This window comes from Sparus aurata, chromosome 9 (genome assembly GCF_900880675.1).
Source record: "Sparus aurata chromosome 9, fSpaAur1.1, whole genome shotgun sequence".
In the NCBI taxonomy this organism is placed as follows: domain Eukaryota; kingdom Metazoa; phylum Chordata; class Actinopteri; order Spariformes; family Sparidae; genus Sparus; species Sparus aurata.
In genome coordinates, this window is record NC_044195.1 from 5,004,370 (window position 1) to 5,025,315 (window position 20,946).

The 20,946-nt window shown below is 40.5% G+C and overlaps 1 protein-coding gene across 1 annotated transcript in view; it reads left to right on the forward strand.

Moving 5' to 3' along the window:
- Positions 1–6,706: 6,706 nt before the first annotated feature.
- The window catches only part of kcnh3 (potassium voltage-gated channel, subfamily H (eag-related), member 3), a 177,258-nt gene continuing 163,018 nt past the window's right edge, over positions 6,707–20,946 (forward strand). Inside the window, exon 1 of the mRNA XM_030427642.1 lies at positions 6,707–7,639. Within this exon, the coding sequence (XP_030283502.1) occupies positions 7,564–7,639 (76 nt within the window). The 5' untranslated portion in view covers positions 6,707–7,563. The remainder of the gene's footprint in view (positions 7,640–20,946) is intronic.

The following is a 20,946-nucleotide window of genomic DNA, read 5'->3' on the forward strand; positions in this document are numbered from 1 at the left end:
ACAGAGAACTCTGGTCTCTCTACTGTTTTGTTGTATATATTATTATTATTGTTATAGTATATTTTGCATATTTTGTTTTGTTGTATATATTATTACTGTTTATTGTTTATAGCACATTGTGCACTGTATATATACACTATGTATATATTGGATTCTATTTATGTGTTTTAAGTGTTTTATGTGCGGACCCACTACTGCTGTAACAAAATAATTTCCCAGTCTGGGATCATTAAAGTAATTCTATCTATCTATCTATCTATCTATCTATCTATCTATCTATCTCTCTATCTATCTATCTATCTATCTATCTATCTATCTATCTATCTATCTATCTATCTATCTATCTATCTAACTAACTAATTGCGTCCATGAACTTTTGTAGACCTGCTGTCACCAATCCAACAAATGAATGAATTATATAACATATTATAAGCATGATGTTTTGGATGATTTCCATTGCCCAAAATATCAAATATAGTTTTAATTAAAACCAAGTCAGAGCTTTAAGGTTCGAAACCGATCCTGTAGAATATAAACGCATTGCCCTTAACTGCAATCAGAATTTTTAAACATGCATACATGTTTGAGTCACAAAATCATAATATAGCCTGAAAATATTTAGCCTGTGTATTTTATTGGTTTTTGCTGTAAATCAGGTTGTTTAAAATCAATTTGGCTCTCAGGGCTTGTAGAGTCATTGTATCTTTTTTTTTTTTTTTTTATTAAAAATGTTTTTTTTTTATTTATTTTCTTTTTATTGAAACAAAGCAGCATATATTCAACACATCGCCACAATGTCACTATACATCACTCTCTCGCACACAATATAAACCTGGACAGAGTGCAGATTATGTTAATCACAGGCATCAGAAAGTTCACAAGAGTAAAGTAAAATAAAATAAAAAATAAATAAATAAATAAATAACCACACAACAAAATAAACCCCACACACAATTTAAGTCCTGTAGCTATGAACCAAGGGTGTCATTCTTCCTTCCAGCTCTAATCCCTGCTGAACTCATTAGATAAAATCTGACCTCAACGGTCTAACATATTCCAGCCAGTTTTGCCATATCCTTTCAAACTTGTCTGCTTCCAGTCGAAGGGAGAAAGATAATTTTTCCATCACATACACAGTGAGCATAACATTGATCCAGTCATGAACCGTCGGTACCTCAGTCTTTAACCACTTTCTGGTGAGTGCTTTCTTACTTGCAACCATCATTATTCTGTACATTTGCTTGTCCCCAAATCTTTGTAAATCTATGTCCAATTTCCCCAGGTACAACGGCTTAAAATTAAGTGGAACATTTACATTCAATACCTTATCCATACCCTTCTTAACCTCCCGCCAGTACCCGCTGATGGAGGGACAGCTCCAGAACACATGAAAATGGTCCGCCTTATCAGCCCCACATAGTCGCCAACATTTTGTGTCGCGATATACCACCTGTGCCGGCGTTCTAAAGAACCTGATAATGTTCTTCCATCCGTGTTCTCTCCAAGACAGAGAGCAAGTTGACCGCCACTGCTGCCCAACAATCTCTTCCCAGTCATCCACGGATAAAATCATATTTGCTTCCCTCTCCCATTTCTCCTTTATGTACCTTGTGTTATTACCCTTTAAATCCTCCAACCCTTTACACAGGTTCGAAATCAGCCTTCTCCCCAGTCCCGATTTATACGATTTAAGAAACATCTTGATGAGTGCTGATTCCCCCCCTCCCCCCTCTACCCTGAGTATATGCTCAAGGTAATGCCGCAACTGCAGATACCTGAACAAATCCCGATCCATTAGCGCAAATTCACCCTTCAACACTTGAAAACTTTTAATCTTCCCTTTTTGAAGGAGCTCACCAAAAATTTTAGGTCCCCTTGCCCAATTCCCAAAGGTCCCACCCATTCTATTAGGTTGAAATTCGGAATCATGACCAATCCACCGCAGTAGTTTACATTGATTCTTCAATCCGTACTTCCCGATTACTTCAAACCAAATCTTTACTGAAACTTTGAACCAAGGGTTTGCCCCCTCCTTGATATGTTTACCTAAATTTTCGCCCCCTATCATCGCCTGTATCGGAACCCTAATCGTCATGCCGGCCTCAATGTCCTTCCACCGTGCTGAGTAGGAAGGGTCAAATATATTAGCAAAGTTTTTATCTGGGCAGCTTGATAGTAACTTTTCATGCACGGGAGTGCTAATCCTCCCCTGTTCTTAGGCAACTGCAGTGTCTTGAACCTGATCCTAGGTCTCCGTCCTTGCCAGATGTACCTAGAAATCAGTTTATCCCATTCCTTGAAATCTGTATCTGGCACCTCCACAGGTAGACTGTGGAACAGGTACAGAAGCCTTGGCAGTACATTCATCTTAATGACCTCCACTCTCTGTGCAATACTCGTATAGGGTATCAGATTCCACCTACTAATATCTGATTTAATCCTATTAATCAATTTATCATAATAACTGGATTTTAATTGACCCAGTTCCCGAGGTAAAGTAACTCCCAAATATTGTATCGACGTAGCCTCCCAGTTAATGTTATATTCGTCCCTTATAGCTCGGCTTGGGTCATAGAAAAAAGTAATCACCTGAGTCTTTTGTACATTTATTTTATAACCCGACATACGTCCATATTCTCCAAGAGTAGCCATAAGTGCAGGCAGGGATGTATTTGGGCTCGACAAATAAACTAATAAATCATCTGCAAATAAGGCTAACTTTTGTGCCCCTCCCCCCACATCTATACCCGTTATGGCATCATTTTGTTTTATCCAACAACTTAGTGGTTCCAGAAATATTGCGAAAAGAAGAGCCCTGACGACATCCGCGTCCCAGAGTAAAAGATCTCGAGAGGCTCCCATTGATTTTAACCCTAGCCGTTGGTTTATCATACAGGGCTCGTATAACTTTAATAAATGTTTCACTGAAACAAAATTTTCCCAACACCTTATATAAGAAAGCCCACCCAACCGAGTCAAACACCTTTTCTGCGTCTAAACCCACTATCGCTGCCTCTACCTTATTTTGGGTTACATGTTGCATCACATGTAAGGTGCGCCTAATACTGTCATGCGTCTGTCTCCCTTTTATAAAACCAGTCTGGTCCATATGAATAATGTCAGGCAGTATTCTTTCCAGGCGCTTGGCTAGAACGGCTGTAAATAGTCTGTAGTCCTGGTTGAGGACACTGATCAGTCTATAACTAGAGCAGTCCTGTTTATCTTTTCCCTCCTTCGGAATCACTGAAATTATGGCTTCTCTCCATGATCCTGGCATTTCCCCTTTCTCTATCCCCAGTTAAACGTCTTCCGCAGAAGAGGGACCAAATGTGCCTTAAGCGACCTATACCAGTCTGCGGTATATCCGTCCGCACCCGGAGACTTGCCGACCTTAAGGTTGGAGATGGCCCTATTTATCTCTTCATCTGTGATTTCAGCTATTGAACTCTTATTCTGTTATTCCGTAACTCCTGGTAGATTTAAGGTCCCCAAAAACACTCCGTCATTATCAACTTCCTGCTGAGCATAAAGAGATGTATAATAATCTTCAAAGCATTTTTGAATGTCTCTCGTTTTGTCCACAACCAATCCCGAATGAGAGTCCCTGATCCTGTGAATACTGCTTTTTTCCTCCTGTTTTTTCAGTTTATATGCCAGTAATTTTATTGATTTGCCACCCACCTCATAGTATCTTTGTTTTGTAAAAAGCAGTTTCTTTTGAATCTCTTTTGCATAAATCTCATCAATCTCTGCCCTCTTTTTTTTAATTTCTCGAATCACGTGATCGTCCGACTTATTCTTATGTACAGTCTCTAGCCTTTGTAGGTCTGATTTCAGTGCGTCTAGCGTCAACCGACCCATCCTTTTCAAATACGCCGATTTTGCTATCAACTGCCCTCTCATCACAGCCTTGCATGCATCCCATAACACAGGAGGGGACACTTCTCCGTTATCATTCTCTTTCATATATGTCTTAAGCCCCATCACTATTTCTTCTCTCATTTGGCCTTTTAACATACTCGAATTTAGCCTCCAAAGCGTTGTCTTTTTCTCATATTCCAGGCGTATTGTTAGATAAAGAGGGCTATGATCTGATAGGTCCATTACTCCCATTTCACAGTTCACCACTTTATACCTATCCTTATCATTCATCAAAAAATAATAAATCCTTGAATATATATTATGAGGTGCCGAGTAATAGGAGTAATCTAACTAACTAATAGTGGGATTCAGATCCCTCCATACATCAAAAATACCAATTTCAGACATTAAAACCTTTATCTTCTTACCAAGCCCATTCCTCTGTGTGCCTCCTCCTGAGGAATCTAGCTGTGGGCTCAGTCTTTGGTTCAGGTCCCCCCCCCCATTATCAGGACTTCCTCTGCCTCCAGAGTTATCAAATCAAATATATGCCTATAGAACCCCCAATCTGAACCGGGTGGAGCATAGACGCTAAGAAAAGTCACCATCCCCCCCTCCAGTTTCCCCTTAACCATGACAAACCTTTCCTCCCTGTTGCTCAGCTCCTTTATCTTGTCAAATGTTAACTTAGTAGAAACTATAATGGCAACCCCTCTCCTATGACCCTTCTTGTAAGAGGCAGAGAATATTTGATTGTATCCACTCCTTTTTAATTTAACATGTTCTATTTCTGTCAGGTGGGTCTCCTGTAACAGTATGACCCCTACCCCTTCTTTTTTCATCTTACTCATGATCTTACTCCTTTTGACCGGGTTAAGTACACCGTTGACATTATATGAGGCAACTTTAATATCGTTCCTGGAGCCCGTCCTCATTATCCATTCTCATGGCATGTACCAACCTCCCTAGCACTATTGCATTACCCACCCCATTTGCTACAGGAATGAAGTGAACATTCAAACACACAGAACATAACAATAACAGAAACAATTTCCAACAAAACAGTGACAGAACTTCCTTAAGTGAGGTCTGAACGTTGACCTTATTAGAGCTTTGGTGTTTAGTCAGCTCTGAGGGGTGTCCCCCACTCCCTAGGGGCGGGGGGCCCTCGATGTCAGACTCAGCTATGTCCATATGGCTACAACAGTTCCACAGTGCAGCCCCGACGTCCTTATCTTATGAGGAATTATAACCCAGGGTGAGAAAAAAAATTAAAATAAAGTATCAAAAACGCATTATAGGCTGTACCTTTGACAGATGAGCCATTTGCTGAGCCCCACCTTGATGTCCGTGTCCAATTTAGGAACGCCCCTGGAAACAAACGAACTGTCACATCAAAGTGCTGCGCTCTAGCAGTCGTCAGGGTCTCTCCTGAAGGCTTGCAGTCTCCGTTTAACCCGCTGGTGCATCTCCTCCGACCCCCGTCCGCTCCCCACTCGTCTCGTCGTCCGGGACAACTTCTTAATCCGCCCGCCCAGTCCTCCGCCGGCTTAACGATCTCCACCTGGAACCCTCGGGCCACCATGTCCTCCGTCGCCTCCCGCGCTGTGTTGTAGACTCGCGTCTCCCCCTCATAAAACACTCGGAGCTTCGCTGGGAAAGGCGTCTGGAAGCGTATATCCTTAGCCCGCAGAGCCTTTTTCGCCTCCGCGTACTCCTTGCGTCTTTTCAGAACTTCTGGCGCATAGTCATGATCCAAAAACACCTTTCTCCCCTCGTATTCAAAGCCCTTCTTCTGCCAAGCTATTTTTATAAGTTCCTCTTTACTCCGGAAGCTTTGTAACTTGATCACAATGGACCTCGGCGGAGGGTCCTTTGGGGGCAACGCGCCCAAAGCACGGTGAGCTCTTTCAATCTTCAACTCCAACGACGGAGGTAGCTCCAGCTTCTCCCTGAGAAGCTTCTAGACAAAAGTGGTCATGGACTGAGCATTCCCCTCCGCTCCTTCCTTCACCCCATGAATTCAGACGTTCTCCCTCCTCGCACGGCCCACCAAGTCCGTCATTTTATCCTCGGCTCGCCTCTGCAGTTCCAAAAGCTCCAACGTAGCTTCCCCGAGTATCTGAGTGCGCTCCTCCGCTTCCACGATCCGCTGCTCAGCGTCATCAATCCTGCTGTTGGCCTTCCTGATGTCATCTTTGATCTGCCTCAAACTTTCACCATTCTCCCGGCGAAACTCGCGTAACTCCTGCAGAATCGTCCCCAGATCCGCCATCTGTCCCACCAGTTGGTCCAGTTCCCCATCGTCACAGCTTTCTCGCGTTCTTACTCGGTTTACGCAGTTTTCCTCTTGTCTTAATCATCGCCCTCTTAACTCCGCTCTCTCTGTACTCAAAACTATCACAAACTTCCGGCTAATAGGGCTTTTCTACTCAATGTCTGGGAGCCTCTCGTTTATGCTGCCGCCATGATGGTGTCTGGCCGGAAGTCCGTCTAAAAATGTTTTTTAACGTTTAAAATGAAGTCCCCAGCTACTTCAGTTGTTTAGGAGACTGCTGCCACACTTTTTCCCTGTGAAGCTGCAGAAATGTTTTGCGGACTATGACCCCTCCCCTGATTGTTCATCAGCATTGGGGGATATAATAGAGAGAATAAACTAATTTTCATTTTTGGGTGAACTGATCCTTTAAGATATGATCTTCAGACCATCTACAGTTTTACGCCACATTCCGACTCCTATTCTTTCCCTGTGTACAAAAAGACACAGAATGTTTAAATTCCGCCTTGTAACCAGAAGATGGCAGAGTCTCCCTGTGCGCCGAGGACTGATCGGCTCTCTGGTGTCTCCAGCTGCACGGGGCCATGTGGTCCTGAGGAGGCGAGGAGCAGGCAGCCGAGAACATCATCGTGCTTTCTTTTACGGTCCGCTTTAAAAGTCTTAAAATCAGTCAGGTATAGGCGTAGCTACACATGCTCATATGGTTCATTCCATACTCTTTTATAAGCGTTAGAATTTGAACTGAGGATATTCTCTTTAAATGCCGTAGGTAGGATTTTTTGTTTTTATCTTTGAACCGTTTGAAAATATCGCTGATCTTGCTTCATGTAAACAGCAGTTGATCCGTTTAAGCGGGTCTGCTCATTTCTCACACAGCAGTCCACATTAGGGGAAAGGCCACCGGCTTCCCAAACAGCCTTCCTTTCCTCTTCTTTGTCTCCAGGTCCCACCTCCATCTACAGCAGGGCCACAGCATGGCAAGACCCGAAAGGCATCATGTGACTCTGCATCTGCTCTCAGTAGAGAGAGAGGGGGAGAGAGGGCTGAGGAGGAGCTTGCTGCGATAAGATTCACTCCACGCACCATCAGCATCAAAAACTTGCGGTCTAGCCGTCCTCGTCTCTTTCTCGGGCGCGCTTGCTTTTGCGAACACTCTTTGTCCTCTTGATGTGTTTTTTCCCCGCTGAGGGGTGCACAGGTGCATCCCACGGTTGATAGTCGCTCTTTGCTGAGTTGATTATGGTCACAACCCCCACGGTGCCAAGGTGGAGTCACCGCGCGTATCTCGGATCGGTGCGCTTCTCCAGGGGCTGGGATGCGCACCGGGCACCTCTCGCTTCCTGCCAAGTTTCGGGTCTCAGCAGGAGTCAAGCGCTGCTGGCCCGGGCCGCCGAGGCAGGAGGACCCAGTCGACCCGGAGCAGGATGCCGGTGATGAGAGGGCTGCTGGCCCCTCAGAACACCTTCCTGGATACCATCGCCACCCGCTTTGATGGCACACGTGAGTAACAAACCAAAGCTTTTTGCCGATCCCCCGTGCCCACTGCACACAGTTTACATATAGCAGCTCCTGTAAACAGTTTTCCCACTCATAATACACAAAGAAGTCACTGTATGGAACACTTCAGACAAACTAAGCCTCGGCCCCTGTGTACATTTAGGAATGATACGACCTCAAAAGTTGAAAAGATGCTCACCTTTTCATTCTGACTAAATGAATGAGAACATCTTTAAAGTGACATCCTGTGTGAAAAGAAGCAGCTAATACTCTGGTCTTGGATTCCAATGATTGCCCATCGTGATGACTGCTGCAATGTTTTGTAATAGATGCAACTGAAACAGATGTACTGTGCTGTACCTGAAGTTGCTTCAGTTCCATTGTGCACCACTGGGTCTATACTGCACACATTACACTCTGTTTTGTCTCCTCTAGTCAAATAGTCTCACCATAAAGGTTGCAGTTCACTGTTTGAGTATCACTCTTGTACTTGGCTTCCCCGATGAGCCGACACAAATCCTGTTTTACTCTTATCTCTATCATGATGTCACTTGGGGTGTTCAGGCAGGAACAGCTGAAATGCTGCCGGAGAGAGGGAGACAGGATGGTAGCTTCTTTCTTTGGCGAGGGTGTCTTGTTAGCAGATGCGATGAGCAGCCCGCGTGTGTTCGGGCCCATGCTGGGTAGGTGGGCGGGTGAGAGATGCTTATATCGTGTTTGGGCCGTTCAGCTCTCCTTCTGTGTTGATTATTCAAGGCGACAGGAGTTTGTGTGAGTCTGCAAGTGAGCCAGTGTCTCTAAATCAGTTATATGTGACAGCATGATAGAACAGAATATGAATACGACAGAAACTGGATGTTTTTGAGGCTGTTCACATTTGATATCAACATCTTTCCTGCATAATCCGATCAGAAGTGGACAGCTTTGTGCCCATCAGTTCATACCTGACGTTAACATGCTTCTTGAGTTATCACTTGTTATCATATTGCATATCATGTATAACATTTGCCAGATTAATGATAAGGCCAAAGTAGTTCAGAATGTGTTGGTCACACAGTTCCTAAAACTCCACAACTCACAAAATGTAGCAATTTTTAAGGGAGTCTGGGGATTTTTCTCTACGGGTGTCAAAAAAAGTAGCTTATATTGGTTACTGTTTTTCATAGTTAACTTTCACAAAGTTTGCTATGTTTCTTCTCATTCAACAACTATTACAATCACACAATTAAGTGAGGGAGTCTGGTGATTTTTGTGGTAACCAGTTCAACCAGTTGGTTGTAAGAGACAAAGTACAGACAAACATTTGCTGCTTATATTGGCAGGTTAAGCAGTATTTTCCGCTTTGGGGGGTAGGGGGGGGGGGGGGGGTCATCATACTGTAATATTTATACTTATGTCATAGGCTACTTAGGGAATTTCTTTTTCTTTCTCTGGTTATAATGCTCTCACACAGCCATCATGAACTCTAATATTGTAAAGAAATACTACTTCTATTATTTGTTTCAAGACAGGAGTTATCTAAGTCAGAGTCCTGCACGGGTGAAAAACAATGTACTGTGTCGGACGCCTGGAGAGGCGGGTCGGGTTTTATGATTGCCATTTTCAAGATGTCACTTATCATCAGTCATTATTAGCGACACAAATGATAAGCATTTATAGTTCATATGAGCTCATTCATGCATGCTTGCGCCATCCCAGAACTCTCATTCCCCACGCTAGCTTACTTTCACTTTTAAAAATTGCGTCCGTCCAATTTTCCTTCGGGCGTCAGTATCAATTTATACCGGGTCATCTGGGGTACGTAATGTAAGTTGTGCTACTGTCGGAAAACGGGTCGGATGCGGTGACCCGTGCAGGACTCTGCTCTAAGTGACCATTTTAATCCTCTAGCTAATTATCAAGCTAAATATCCAACATGCTAGTTTACGTCAAAGCCTGCGGTGGAAGACGACGGTAAAATATTTCCTTTCTCTAACACTGGATTTATTTATGCCTGAATTTTTAAGGTGTGGTGGCTTTTATTTTGCCGTGGCGGTGCGCCACAGTCAATTACATGTAGAGGAAACCCTGTTAAGGGGGACCAGTCATGTAGCTTGCATAACAGTGAATCACATGAAGATCTGTTTCTAACCCTTACCAAGTGGCATTTGTTCCTAAACCTAACCAGACCATATGGTACAACATAAAGTAGAAAACTAAATGTAATGGTTCAACATATCTGTGGTTTGCGGAAATGTTACATTGCCAACATTTATTCTGCCGATCGGGTTGAAATTGAGATGCGCCTCAATGACAAAAATGAGTAAATTAGTTCTCTGTACTGTATTGTTCTTTATCGTCACACTCATCACTCTACTGCTCTGTTTCATATGACAAAGACTCTACAAATACCTCAGGTCTCAACACTGTTAGCATGTAGCCTGAATTATTCAGAGGACATGCTTCCATACATGTGCAGTGCACACAAATCAGACAGCACAACGTAAATCCCATTCCTTTTCATGTTCTGGAGATGAGCCCTCATCGTGTAAAGCAGGGGTCTAAGCCCAGCTATTTTTCTCTGAGTGGCTAAAACACAGGCTTCTATTTGCTGAGGTTCTGATAATTACACATCTCCAGCAGTACAAGTGCAGTCATTGTAATTAACTCACATGGATGTCAAGAATTCATCCCTGGCGTTGCTGCTTGTCAGTGGAGGAGGAGGGGGTTTGTGGGGGTGGGGAGGCAGGAGTGTGTGCAGGCTGATGGGATGGGAGAGTGTGTGTAGCTCCTCTGGTGGGGTGAGGGGGGAATTTTGGTTGCCTGAATATAAATCCATTCGGGCTAGAGCTGTGACAGACTACATGTTTTGTTTTTATTTAATGGTGACATTAGTTCCTCATTAAATCAGACACTTGAGTGAGAGTGGAGGATAGTTCAGTTATGTGTCTGTCTGTGGAGGTGATGGACGCTTTGTGTCTCACTGCTGTGTGTGTGTGTGTGTGTGTGTGTGTGTGGTTTACTTCAATGAAAAGGCTTTTTGTTGTAATGTGAATCAAATGGTAATCATGATTACTTTAAAAAGGCACTCATCTCTGCCAAAGCCATACCTGAAAGCACTTTGTTTTCTCACGTTGAAGACTATTAGCTGCTTTGTGTGGCTGCTACGGTCCGTGTATCTTTTGATCATTTGATTTTCCTTTCAGAAACGGGTATTAAAAACCAAAAAAGTGGTTATTTGATTTTCGTTTTAGAATATAAAAATTCAAATTGAAATACAAGGCGTTTTTCTTTTTCATGGTCAAGAAGGGATGAGCGAAATTATAAAAATGATTCGATTTTCGTTTTCTATTTCATATAACAAAAAATGAAATTACTAGAAAACAGAAACGGAAAAAAGGTCTGTTTATTCATATTCTGAGACCGGATGTTGTCATTTACAGGACGGTGCTGTGTAGAAGAAACAGTAGGCTAGTAGGCTACTGCGGGGCAATCTACCGTGACAGTATGGAACTGCGGTCAAGCCATCCGTCACCCCGATCTCCGTGGTCAAACAGCCGCACTTAAATTTCGAGTGTACAAGTATTCTCAGCATTATGGTAAATACGGAGAAACAGCGTATTTACTTTCGGTTTTCAAAATAAAGGTATTAAGAACAGTAAGCTATAATTCAAACCTACATTTAAAATAAAATATGTTACATTAAAGTGTTTCATGAGCCTATGATGAAAAAAACCCCAGTTAATATCAAGTATCTTTACTGCACTAGTGTAGAGACATGCCAAAATAAATGTCCCATATTTATGCCTCCAGTTTGCATATTTGACGATATTTGAGGTGCTGTAAAAACACATTGCTCAATATTTCTTGGCTACTGATGATATACTTAACTTCTTCACATATAAGACTACAAGCATTATAATATCAAGCATTTTTACTGGACCAATGTGGAGAATTTCAACAAAAAAAGTCCCATATTTATACCTGCAGATTCCATGTTTTCACATATTTGACGTACTGTAAAAACGCTTTGCTCAAAAATTCTTGGCTATGGGTGATATATCTGACTTCTACACAAGTGTTCGTACAGTAGCTCAAATATGGTCAAATATGCAATCTCCAGACATAAAAGGCACCTATAAGTAAAATGCATTATTATTTATTATTATTATAAATATGGGACTTTTATTTTTGAATTTCTCCTTGATATCAAGTATAGTTGTAGTCTTAGATGTGTCAAAGTCAAATATACCATCCATAGCCAGGAATTATTGAGCAAAGAGTTTTTACAGTACGTCAAATATATGAAAATATGGAATATGCAGGTATAAATATGGGACTCTTATTGTTGAATTTATCTACATTGGTGCAGCAAAAATGCTTGATATTAAGTATGCTTGTAGTCTTATATGTGTAGAAGTCAAATATACCATCCATAGCCAGGAATTATTGAGCAAAGTGTTTTTACAGTAGTTCAAATATATGAAAATATGCCACTTGGAGGGCAATCAGGGAATTTTATTGTTGAATTTCTCCATATTGGTGCAGTAAAAATGCTTGATATCAAGTATAGTTGTAGTCTTATATGTGTAGATGTCAAATATACCATACATAGCAAGGAAATATTGAGCAAAGTGTTTTTACGGTAGCTCAAATATATGAAAATATGGAATCTGCAGGTATAAATATGGGACTTTTATCGTTGAAATTAACCACATTGGTACACTAAAAATGCTTGATATCAAGTATGCGTGTAGTCTTATATGTGTAAAAGTCAAGTATACCATCCATAGCCAGGAATTATTGAGCACTGAGTGTTTTTACAGCACCTCAAATATGGTCAAATATGCAAACTGGAGGCATAAATATGGGACTTTTATTTTGGCATTTTTCACACTGGTGCAGTAAAGATACCTGATATTAAGTGTTTTTTATTCATCATAGGGTCATGAAACACCTTAATGTAACATATTTTATTAAATGTAGGTTCGAATTATAGCTTACTGTTCTTAATACCTTTATTTTGAAAACCGAAAGTCCACATTTACCATAATGCTGAGAATACTTGTACACTCAAAATTTAAGTGCGGCTGATTTGACCATGGAGATCGGGGTGACGGCTGGCTTGACCGCAGTTCCATGTCCATGTGTCACGGTAGATTGCCCCGCCGTAGCCTACTAGCCTACTGTTTCTTCTACACAGCACCGTCCAGGAGATGACAACATCCGGTCTCAGAATATGAATAAACAGACCTTTTTTCCATTTCTGTTTTCTAGTGATTTTATTTTTTGTTATATGAAATAGAAAATGAAAATCGAATCATTTTTATAATTTCGCTCATCCCTTTTTTGACCATGAAAAAGAAAAACGCCTTGTATTTCAATTTTTAATTCTAAAACGAAAATCAAATAACCACTAGTTTTTTGTTTTTTAATATCCGTTTCTGAAAGGAAAATCTAATTACCAAAAGAAACACGGACCCAGCTACATTGTTTTATTGTCAGTCGACTGATGTGGACCATTGGCAGAGCTTGGAAATGTCTCAGGCTCTTAAATTCCAAGTTAAAAGCACAAAAGGCTGATTTCAAAACATACTACCAACCCATGAGACTCATACATACAGTACTCTCAGGGCACAGTGTGCATATGTGACTCATATCCACTGTGCTCCAACAACACTTTTTGCACTTGCTCTGGCTCAAACATGATACCTAAGTAGAGAGGGTGCACAACCAAACTCGAGCAAGATCCTTGATTGCCTGATGGAGAACGTATTAATATATTAAATGCTTAGTCTGCTTTGATAAATGCTAAGGAGCTTATTAACTCAGTGTTAGCACTACTCCTTTACAAACCTGAAAGGAGAGATGTCCTGTCCTGTTTAGACTGTGTACACCCTGTTGGAGTCATTTTTACCTACGTTAACATTAGACCAGGGACTTCTGTTTGAGATGGAGTCAGTGTTCTGTGGTAGCTGAATGTTAATATTGTAGAACTAGGACTGTGATGACTACTCAACACATCAATTGGTAGATTACCAATTCCTGCTTTTTAAATGTGAGGATCCGCTGCTTTTCTCTTTTTTTCAACCTTTGCCAAATAATGTTTTTAACCGTTTATGTGTGTGTGTTTGTTTGTTTGTTTGTTTGTTTTGTCATCAGGAATACACAAAAACTACTGATCAGATTTCCATGAACTTGGATGGAGCATCTGTCTCAACCCCAAATAGACCCCATTAACTTTTGGTGCAGATTTTGACACACCCTTCAACATTGTAATGTTTTTTTCTTCATTTAAAAAAAATAGTGCATGGATCTAAATAAAAAACCAAAACAAAACATGAATTAAGATGGCTGTTGTCTATGAGTGAGCACAGTTGACGTGAATCCTAGATCTGGTGAGCTTAAACTATGGTTAAGCACTTTTGGATTGTGATACAGGGCTATTGAGTTTGACATTGGACAGGCTCAATTTAGTTTTGATTTGGTGGAGGTATGCACGCTGAGTGCCATTCTAGTTTGATTTAATATGATTGTAAATTGAATGATTTTTTTTTACATAAAAGGCTACTGACATCACGTTAGTGTTTAGAAAAATTGCCATTTTTCATCATTTTCTTACATTCTTACATTTCATTACATTCTTAAGCGCTCTTACATTTTGTACTCTCGCTGAGTAATGAATTAAATAAAGATATGAATGGAGATTTAAATAATTGATCCATGTAGATACTGATGGAGAGAATAGGATAAGTGCAGTCCTTCTTCTGAAAACTTGCACACATTTATTAAAGGCTTATTTAATCTGTTCAACATCCTGAAAGATTCATGTCAGATTTCACAGTGGATGTACATCACTATTAGATTGAGATTACAGCAGGTATTTCTATCATGTATACAACGTCTGTGCATTTGTCTCTTAGATGCTTTCATGCCGAGCCACTCACTGTACACATGCATGAATAGTAAATGAGACATATAACGTGGGGAATTAAAGTCTTGGATTTGTCCTGATTTGACCAGAGGGGCAGTGGTAATGTAAGAGTTCATGTGATTGTTCACAAGGGCAAACACATACACAGATTTCCACACACATACCACAATGTTGATTTGAAGTGCTACATCACTGCAGTTACAAATCAGAGCCTCTGACTCATACACTTGGAGAAAGGTTATTATTTATAGACCCCTCTCATGACGTATGTTATAAGCAACACCTCTCAGAGCAGCATGACAAAAATAACAGACACACAAACACACGTGCACACGCACACACACACACACACACACACACACACCTCTTAAATTTCTGTTTATTTCTATTCATTCTGCAATCAGTGGATTCATGCAGAGCACTCATTAAAATCATTACTTTGATTTTATGTGAAAATTACAGTCTGGGGAAGTTGTGGAGCTACAGCAATAAAAGAAAAGAAGTCCTCTGATGAGTCAGTGTAAACCTCATGCATAGTTCAATCAATGTTAATTTGCTGCTCCCTGGAAAAGACAGAAGCTGTGTGGGACTACACCAGTCAATTGGTCCTATTAATTGAGTGGGTCTTGGCTTGGTCCTAATCAGGTTAGGGCCTGAGCCTTGCTCATCACGTGGACATGTCTGGACCAGCACTGTGCATAAGCTGCCACCAGCCTGTGATCACCGTCTCCTTCTCTCAAGCTTCATTTTTAATCCAAAAGGAGATTTAAATGCATGAAGAGGGGATAACAAAATGATGACCACTCAATAGTCTATTGTGTGTATTTTAAGATAAAGAATGAAACTTAAATCTGATGGAACACCAAAGTCTTTATGAACTCTGTCCATGCGTTGCCAATTTTGCAGGTCAATCAGCATCGTCGAGTTGCAGCAAATCAATAGAAGCGAAATGTGGACTGATAAAGGGCTTACTTCACTAACAAAAGCTAAAGGCAAATATTAATATTTGAGTATAGAGATTGGAGTACTGAACCATATTTTATTAACTGTAAAGATCTTTCACCTCCATCTTAGAAGTCTTATCACAAACAATACTCAATTTGCCACAAAGCACATTTGCCAAAGGGACATAAGGTTGCATTCTGTCTCTCTAACAGCTAAAATATCTGCAAATATCTCACATCTCTGAATCTCCGCCCTCCTCCCCACTGCTGTTCCCTACCTTCGGTCTTTCATTACTCACCTCCCACCCTCTCTTCTTGATATTCAGTTTATTTTGTGCATTTGTGTCCACGTACATATGTGTAAGTGAGAAAATGAGTGTACATGGCTGCAGGGAGAAAACTGTCACCACTTCCTGGTTCCTGTGTTTGTGTGTCTGTGTGCATCTGTGCCTGTGTGTGTTTGACAGCACAGATTAGCGGTGAAGCATTGTTGTGTCTCAGGTGTGTGTTTCCCCTGTGGTGCTTTGTGCTTAAACCCCCTCCTGGCTTCTTGTCAGGCAGGAACAGATGTAATGATAGACCTAATAATGGCTGGGCTTGGCTCTGTCACTTTAAGGTATTAGGAAGCTACACCCATCATATTTAACACCTGATAAAAAGATAAAAAAAAAAAGATCTACAGTCATGCTAGCAGCTCAGTGAGGCTGCACTTAGATACAGTTATGTTTTGAACAAAATGGCAATAATATATATAATGTTTACCACAGGCATCATCTTAGCTCAGCATGATAGCACTGATTACACTGAAAACATTTTCTTTGCCAACATAATCATAAAATAAGTATCTGTGCTCTCTGCTACATTCATGTAGTACAGTGAGCTGTTGATGAGATTTGAATTGGGAAGAGAGCGTGGGTATTGGATTAGTTTTGAGTTATCAGAGTCAGCGTTGGGAGGGAAAAGTTTGATTGGTCTATCCCTCATGACAGTGTCATTCATTTGTTGGTTTTGAGGAAACAACAGACAGACAGTAGATTTTAAGGAAAGAACAAAATTATTGGCAAATATTTATATCTGATTTGGAGCTATTTTTAGTAGGCTGCCCATGAATCAGGGCCACAATAATGCTAGTGTATTTAGTGCCAAACTGTTAGCACTGCCATGACATTTTTAAAAAATGGAGGATCTTGCTTTTTTGTTGACTTACGGTATGTTTGTCAATTGATGATGTAAAAAAAATATTTTTTACGGCTGAAGTTCATGCAGTGACAGATTAAAATAAGCACACTGATCATGGTTAGAATGTGGGTCTGGCTTGCACAGATGATCTATTATCTCACTGAACGGGTGAGTGGAACACAGCTGAGGTGAGTATGGTGAACGTGAAAGCGGCAAATGATTATAATCAAAGTGGAAACATGTGACCTCTTACGTAAACTCAGTTCCATTGACAGCACTGATGAATGTAGTTTTGACATTTCTTTTCAATGGTCCAATCACAACACAAAATGGAGCTCTTCAGAAATAGGAAAATATATGAGCATAGTGCAAAATGGCATCAGCATTCATGGGAAATGTAAAGGGATGAATCAAAGAGTGAATAACTACAATGTTAATGTAATAAAGTTACCTAATGTAGTGTGGTTGTGTTTGTACAGTAGCTCAGCCTGCAGGTCACAATCTGCCTCTCGTTGTCACTGCTGGGCAAAATGGGGGAGAGTGAGTCACAGTGAGTGGGAGAGAGAGATAGAGAGAAACTGGTGTGTGTGTGTGTGTGTGTGTGTGTGTGTGTGTGTAGAGGGTAGGGTAAAGGAAAAGAGGAATAGAAAGGGGATGGGTGGGTAATGGTTGGAGGAGGCTACACAAAGTAATGAAGTGTGTGGTGTGTACAGGGTATTGGCAGATATGATCAAACTGCAAATGGGAAGAAGACTGAAGGCAGAGAGGATGAGACAAGGATGGACAGATCAGGGCTTAAACAGAAATCTATCCAAGATAATCAGAGTGATAATTACTTGATTCACATTGCATGGTGCCACAAAGTGCTTTACAGTAAAAGAAAAACGGGTTGGAAAATAGAAGGTTAAAAATAACATCCAGATTATAAGAATCAAACTGACTCAACAGTTACACAACAGATTAGAATCAGATAAAAGATAATAATATATTTGAAGGAGAGATTTTAAAAGAGGAGAGTGACTTGTCATGTTAACGTTAAGTTTAATGTTAATGTTAATGTTAATTTTGATGTTTTTTTTTTTTGTTTTTTTTTTTATGGATTATTGGAGCCATAATAATGTTGCTGTAATGTGAATTATGTAATCGGTTGTCAATATTGGAATTAGCACCAAATGTTATAATTAGGAACCCACCTTTGTACAGGCAGGTGTTTCCGCCCGGAAGGTAGTAGTAATAGTTTTTGACCACTGTTGCTGTTGCAGTTGCTGTCTGTGCTGACACTGAGGCAGTTTGTTGCTGCATTTAAGTTATTTTCATATTTGTTTGCAAAGGAGAAACTTTTGTTTGAACATCAATCAATTGGTTAGGAACTAATCAGTCAATTAAGACGTCTGAGCAGACACTCCTCGGTAGTAGCGGTGATTGGGGCCTTTAGGGTGTGTTATATTTTTGTAAACAGTAATCTTATGAAAGGGCTAATGCTTAAAGCAACATTATTGTAAAATTGGCATTTTGTGCGATTTTGTGCAATTTTGTGCAGCCAACAGTTTCTGAGCACAGCAACACTGTGGTAAAAATCCCAGGTTCAATTTGTCAGATGTAATGAAGGTGCTGACTACAAACAGAACTCATAACATCAGAAGAGTGTTATGTGTTGAAAACCTGTATTTTGAAGTAAACTTGTATGTAACGCTGTGATCCTACCCTCTGACTGAAGTTACACAGTGCAGAAACAAGTGACAAGTTTCTGTAGAGTGGCTGTGACAGAGACACCATTCACCTACCTCAAGTCACTGTACCATCCAAGTGAATTTGAAGCTGTTATTTAATGGTTAAAAAGTTGCATAATGTTGCTTTAAATAACTCTTTTTTTGTTAACTAATTTTATCCATTGTATGTAATCATTTATTTTACAATATACATAAAACAAGACAAAATAGCGTGCCATAACATAAGACATTATATATTATAGATTAAAAACAAATGTGGTTACTATAATTTAAATGAATTTTAATGTATTTTTGAAAGGAGACTGGAGGCCATGTTGTCTCTCCTCTCTGCAGTCAGTGGCCTCTGATATGGCTCCACTACTAGTTTTCATTTACTCTGCAGCCCCCTCTCTGAAACACTTTCCCACCTGCAGGAATCCACCTGAGAGCTGCATGCCACATTTCACAGCCTGTATAATATGTCTCACAGAGTGTTATGAGGCCTGATCTATTAGTTATGTGGACTGTGAATGGGGCAGGGAATTAATAAAACCATTAATTAGACACGCACTCCAGCACATTTATAATCAAGAGAGCTCTTGACAAAGTGAGCTTGCTTCATTTTTTCTGAATTTAACAGTATCCTTTTTGCACTTCTGGTGCGCCTGCAGTAAGATTATAAAGCTGATAATCGATGAGAGAACCCTGCTTGCTTACTGAATTATGTATTTAGCAGATGGATGATTTCCACTATTCAGACATTGAAAGGCTCGAGCTTGAATCCTAAGGCCTACAGATAGAGGTGTGCATCTCTCCCTTATAAGATGATTCGATATGTATCTAGATTCATGGGCTACAATATCATTTACGATTGTTTTTATTATGGAACGGTTAGATTTAGTTTTGGTATAATTAGATTCAATCCATGTTCGGTACGATCTGATACAATCTGACATTAATTTTCAATCATAAATAAGAATAAGCCAATTCTATAAAAGTGTCATTGCTTTCCTTCAAACATATATTTGCTATGACCAGGGAATCCTTTGTGTTTGTCTTACTATTAATCTGCTCACACCTCAGTTTATACAAAACACACCTGTCGTCTCATCCTGGATCTGACGAACAACTCTCCTGTTGTTTAGATCTCCATGAGCAGGTCTTCTCTGAGCTGGATGTCCCTGACTGACTGTATCTTCTGCTTCCTAATAATAATCAGTGTATGAAATCACACCTATGATTAACACTATGCAGCAGCTGTCAGTTAAATTTACTTGGCAACACTACGTTAACATTCCTGTGCCCCTGAATCTCGTGCTGACCTTTGAACTTTAATGAGAGCTTGTAGACGCTGTGCGGGAATAGAGACATAGCAGCTTCACTTAACCGATTCATAACTTTAAAATCAGGGCATCAACCGGTTGACAGTACCTTTACATCGATCCAGAGGTCCATGTATCGGTGTAGTTGTATTTTTAACTTTAAAACTGATTTCTGATTCATATCAGTTAATTTTTAAACCTTTATCTACAAAGTTTTCCTTTTGCTTTGAAACACATGCACACACTAAAATATGCATGCTTCTTCTCTCGCTCTCACTGTCTACCTGTCTCACACACACACACACACACACACACACACACAGAGTCATTCTGGCTTCAGGAGGTTGCATATCTGAAGGCAGTGGGTGAGAAGCGATCAATAGCTACCCAAACAGTCATATATTATTTACAATGGCTGTCTGTTTAAAACAATCAATATAAATGCTTTCACCACCAACTTGCAAGTGACTCAGTTTACTGAGGCTGCAGGTAAGACCATGACATAGTGGTATCTGAAACATGTAGTTGTTAAATATTACTCCCAGTTAGGCCTGAAGAGCTGGTAGCCTATTTCTTTGACTGTTTGACTTTCTTTCTCTCTGTCTTTTTTTTTTCATGCATATATTGGCAAAAGATTTGCAATATATCCAGGTGTGCTGATGTTGTTACTAGAGCAAGCATTTTCAGCTCACAATTGGAAACTCAAAGCCAGCTATACTTGCTAAAGACTACTGTTGTGCTTAAACCACCTCCTGTCAAACTTGCTCCAGTCAAAGAGAGCGGAGTAAAAATCCTTCAGAAGGCATTCCACTGATTTGTTATAGCAGTATCTTAGTTACATTGCTAGATTTACGATGGATGGTTTTGAATTCCTCTCGTCCGAGTTTGAATGCAAAATTATACTGTATTATGAAGACCGCAAGGTTTAAGGTTTTTACTATCCATACAATGCAGGATTGCCCAGCGGAATGCTTTTGTAGCCCCCTCCATTTTATACACATATACAAAAATGTTTGAAAAGATGTTTAAATATTTAAATTAACATTTTATATAAACAGGGCGGCTTTAGCTCAGCGGGTAGAGCAGGTTGGCTAGTAATCGGAAGGTCGCTGGTTCAAATCCCAGCTCTAGGCTGAGCTGGCTGCATGTCGAAGTGTCCTCGAGCAAGATACTGAACCCCAAATTGCTCCTGATGTGCGGCTGGCACCTCGCATGGCAGCCTCTGCCATCAGTGATGGCCCTG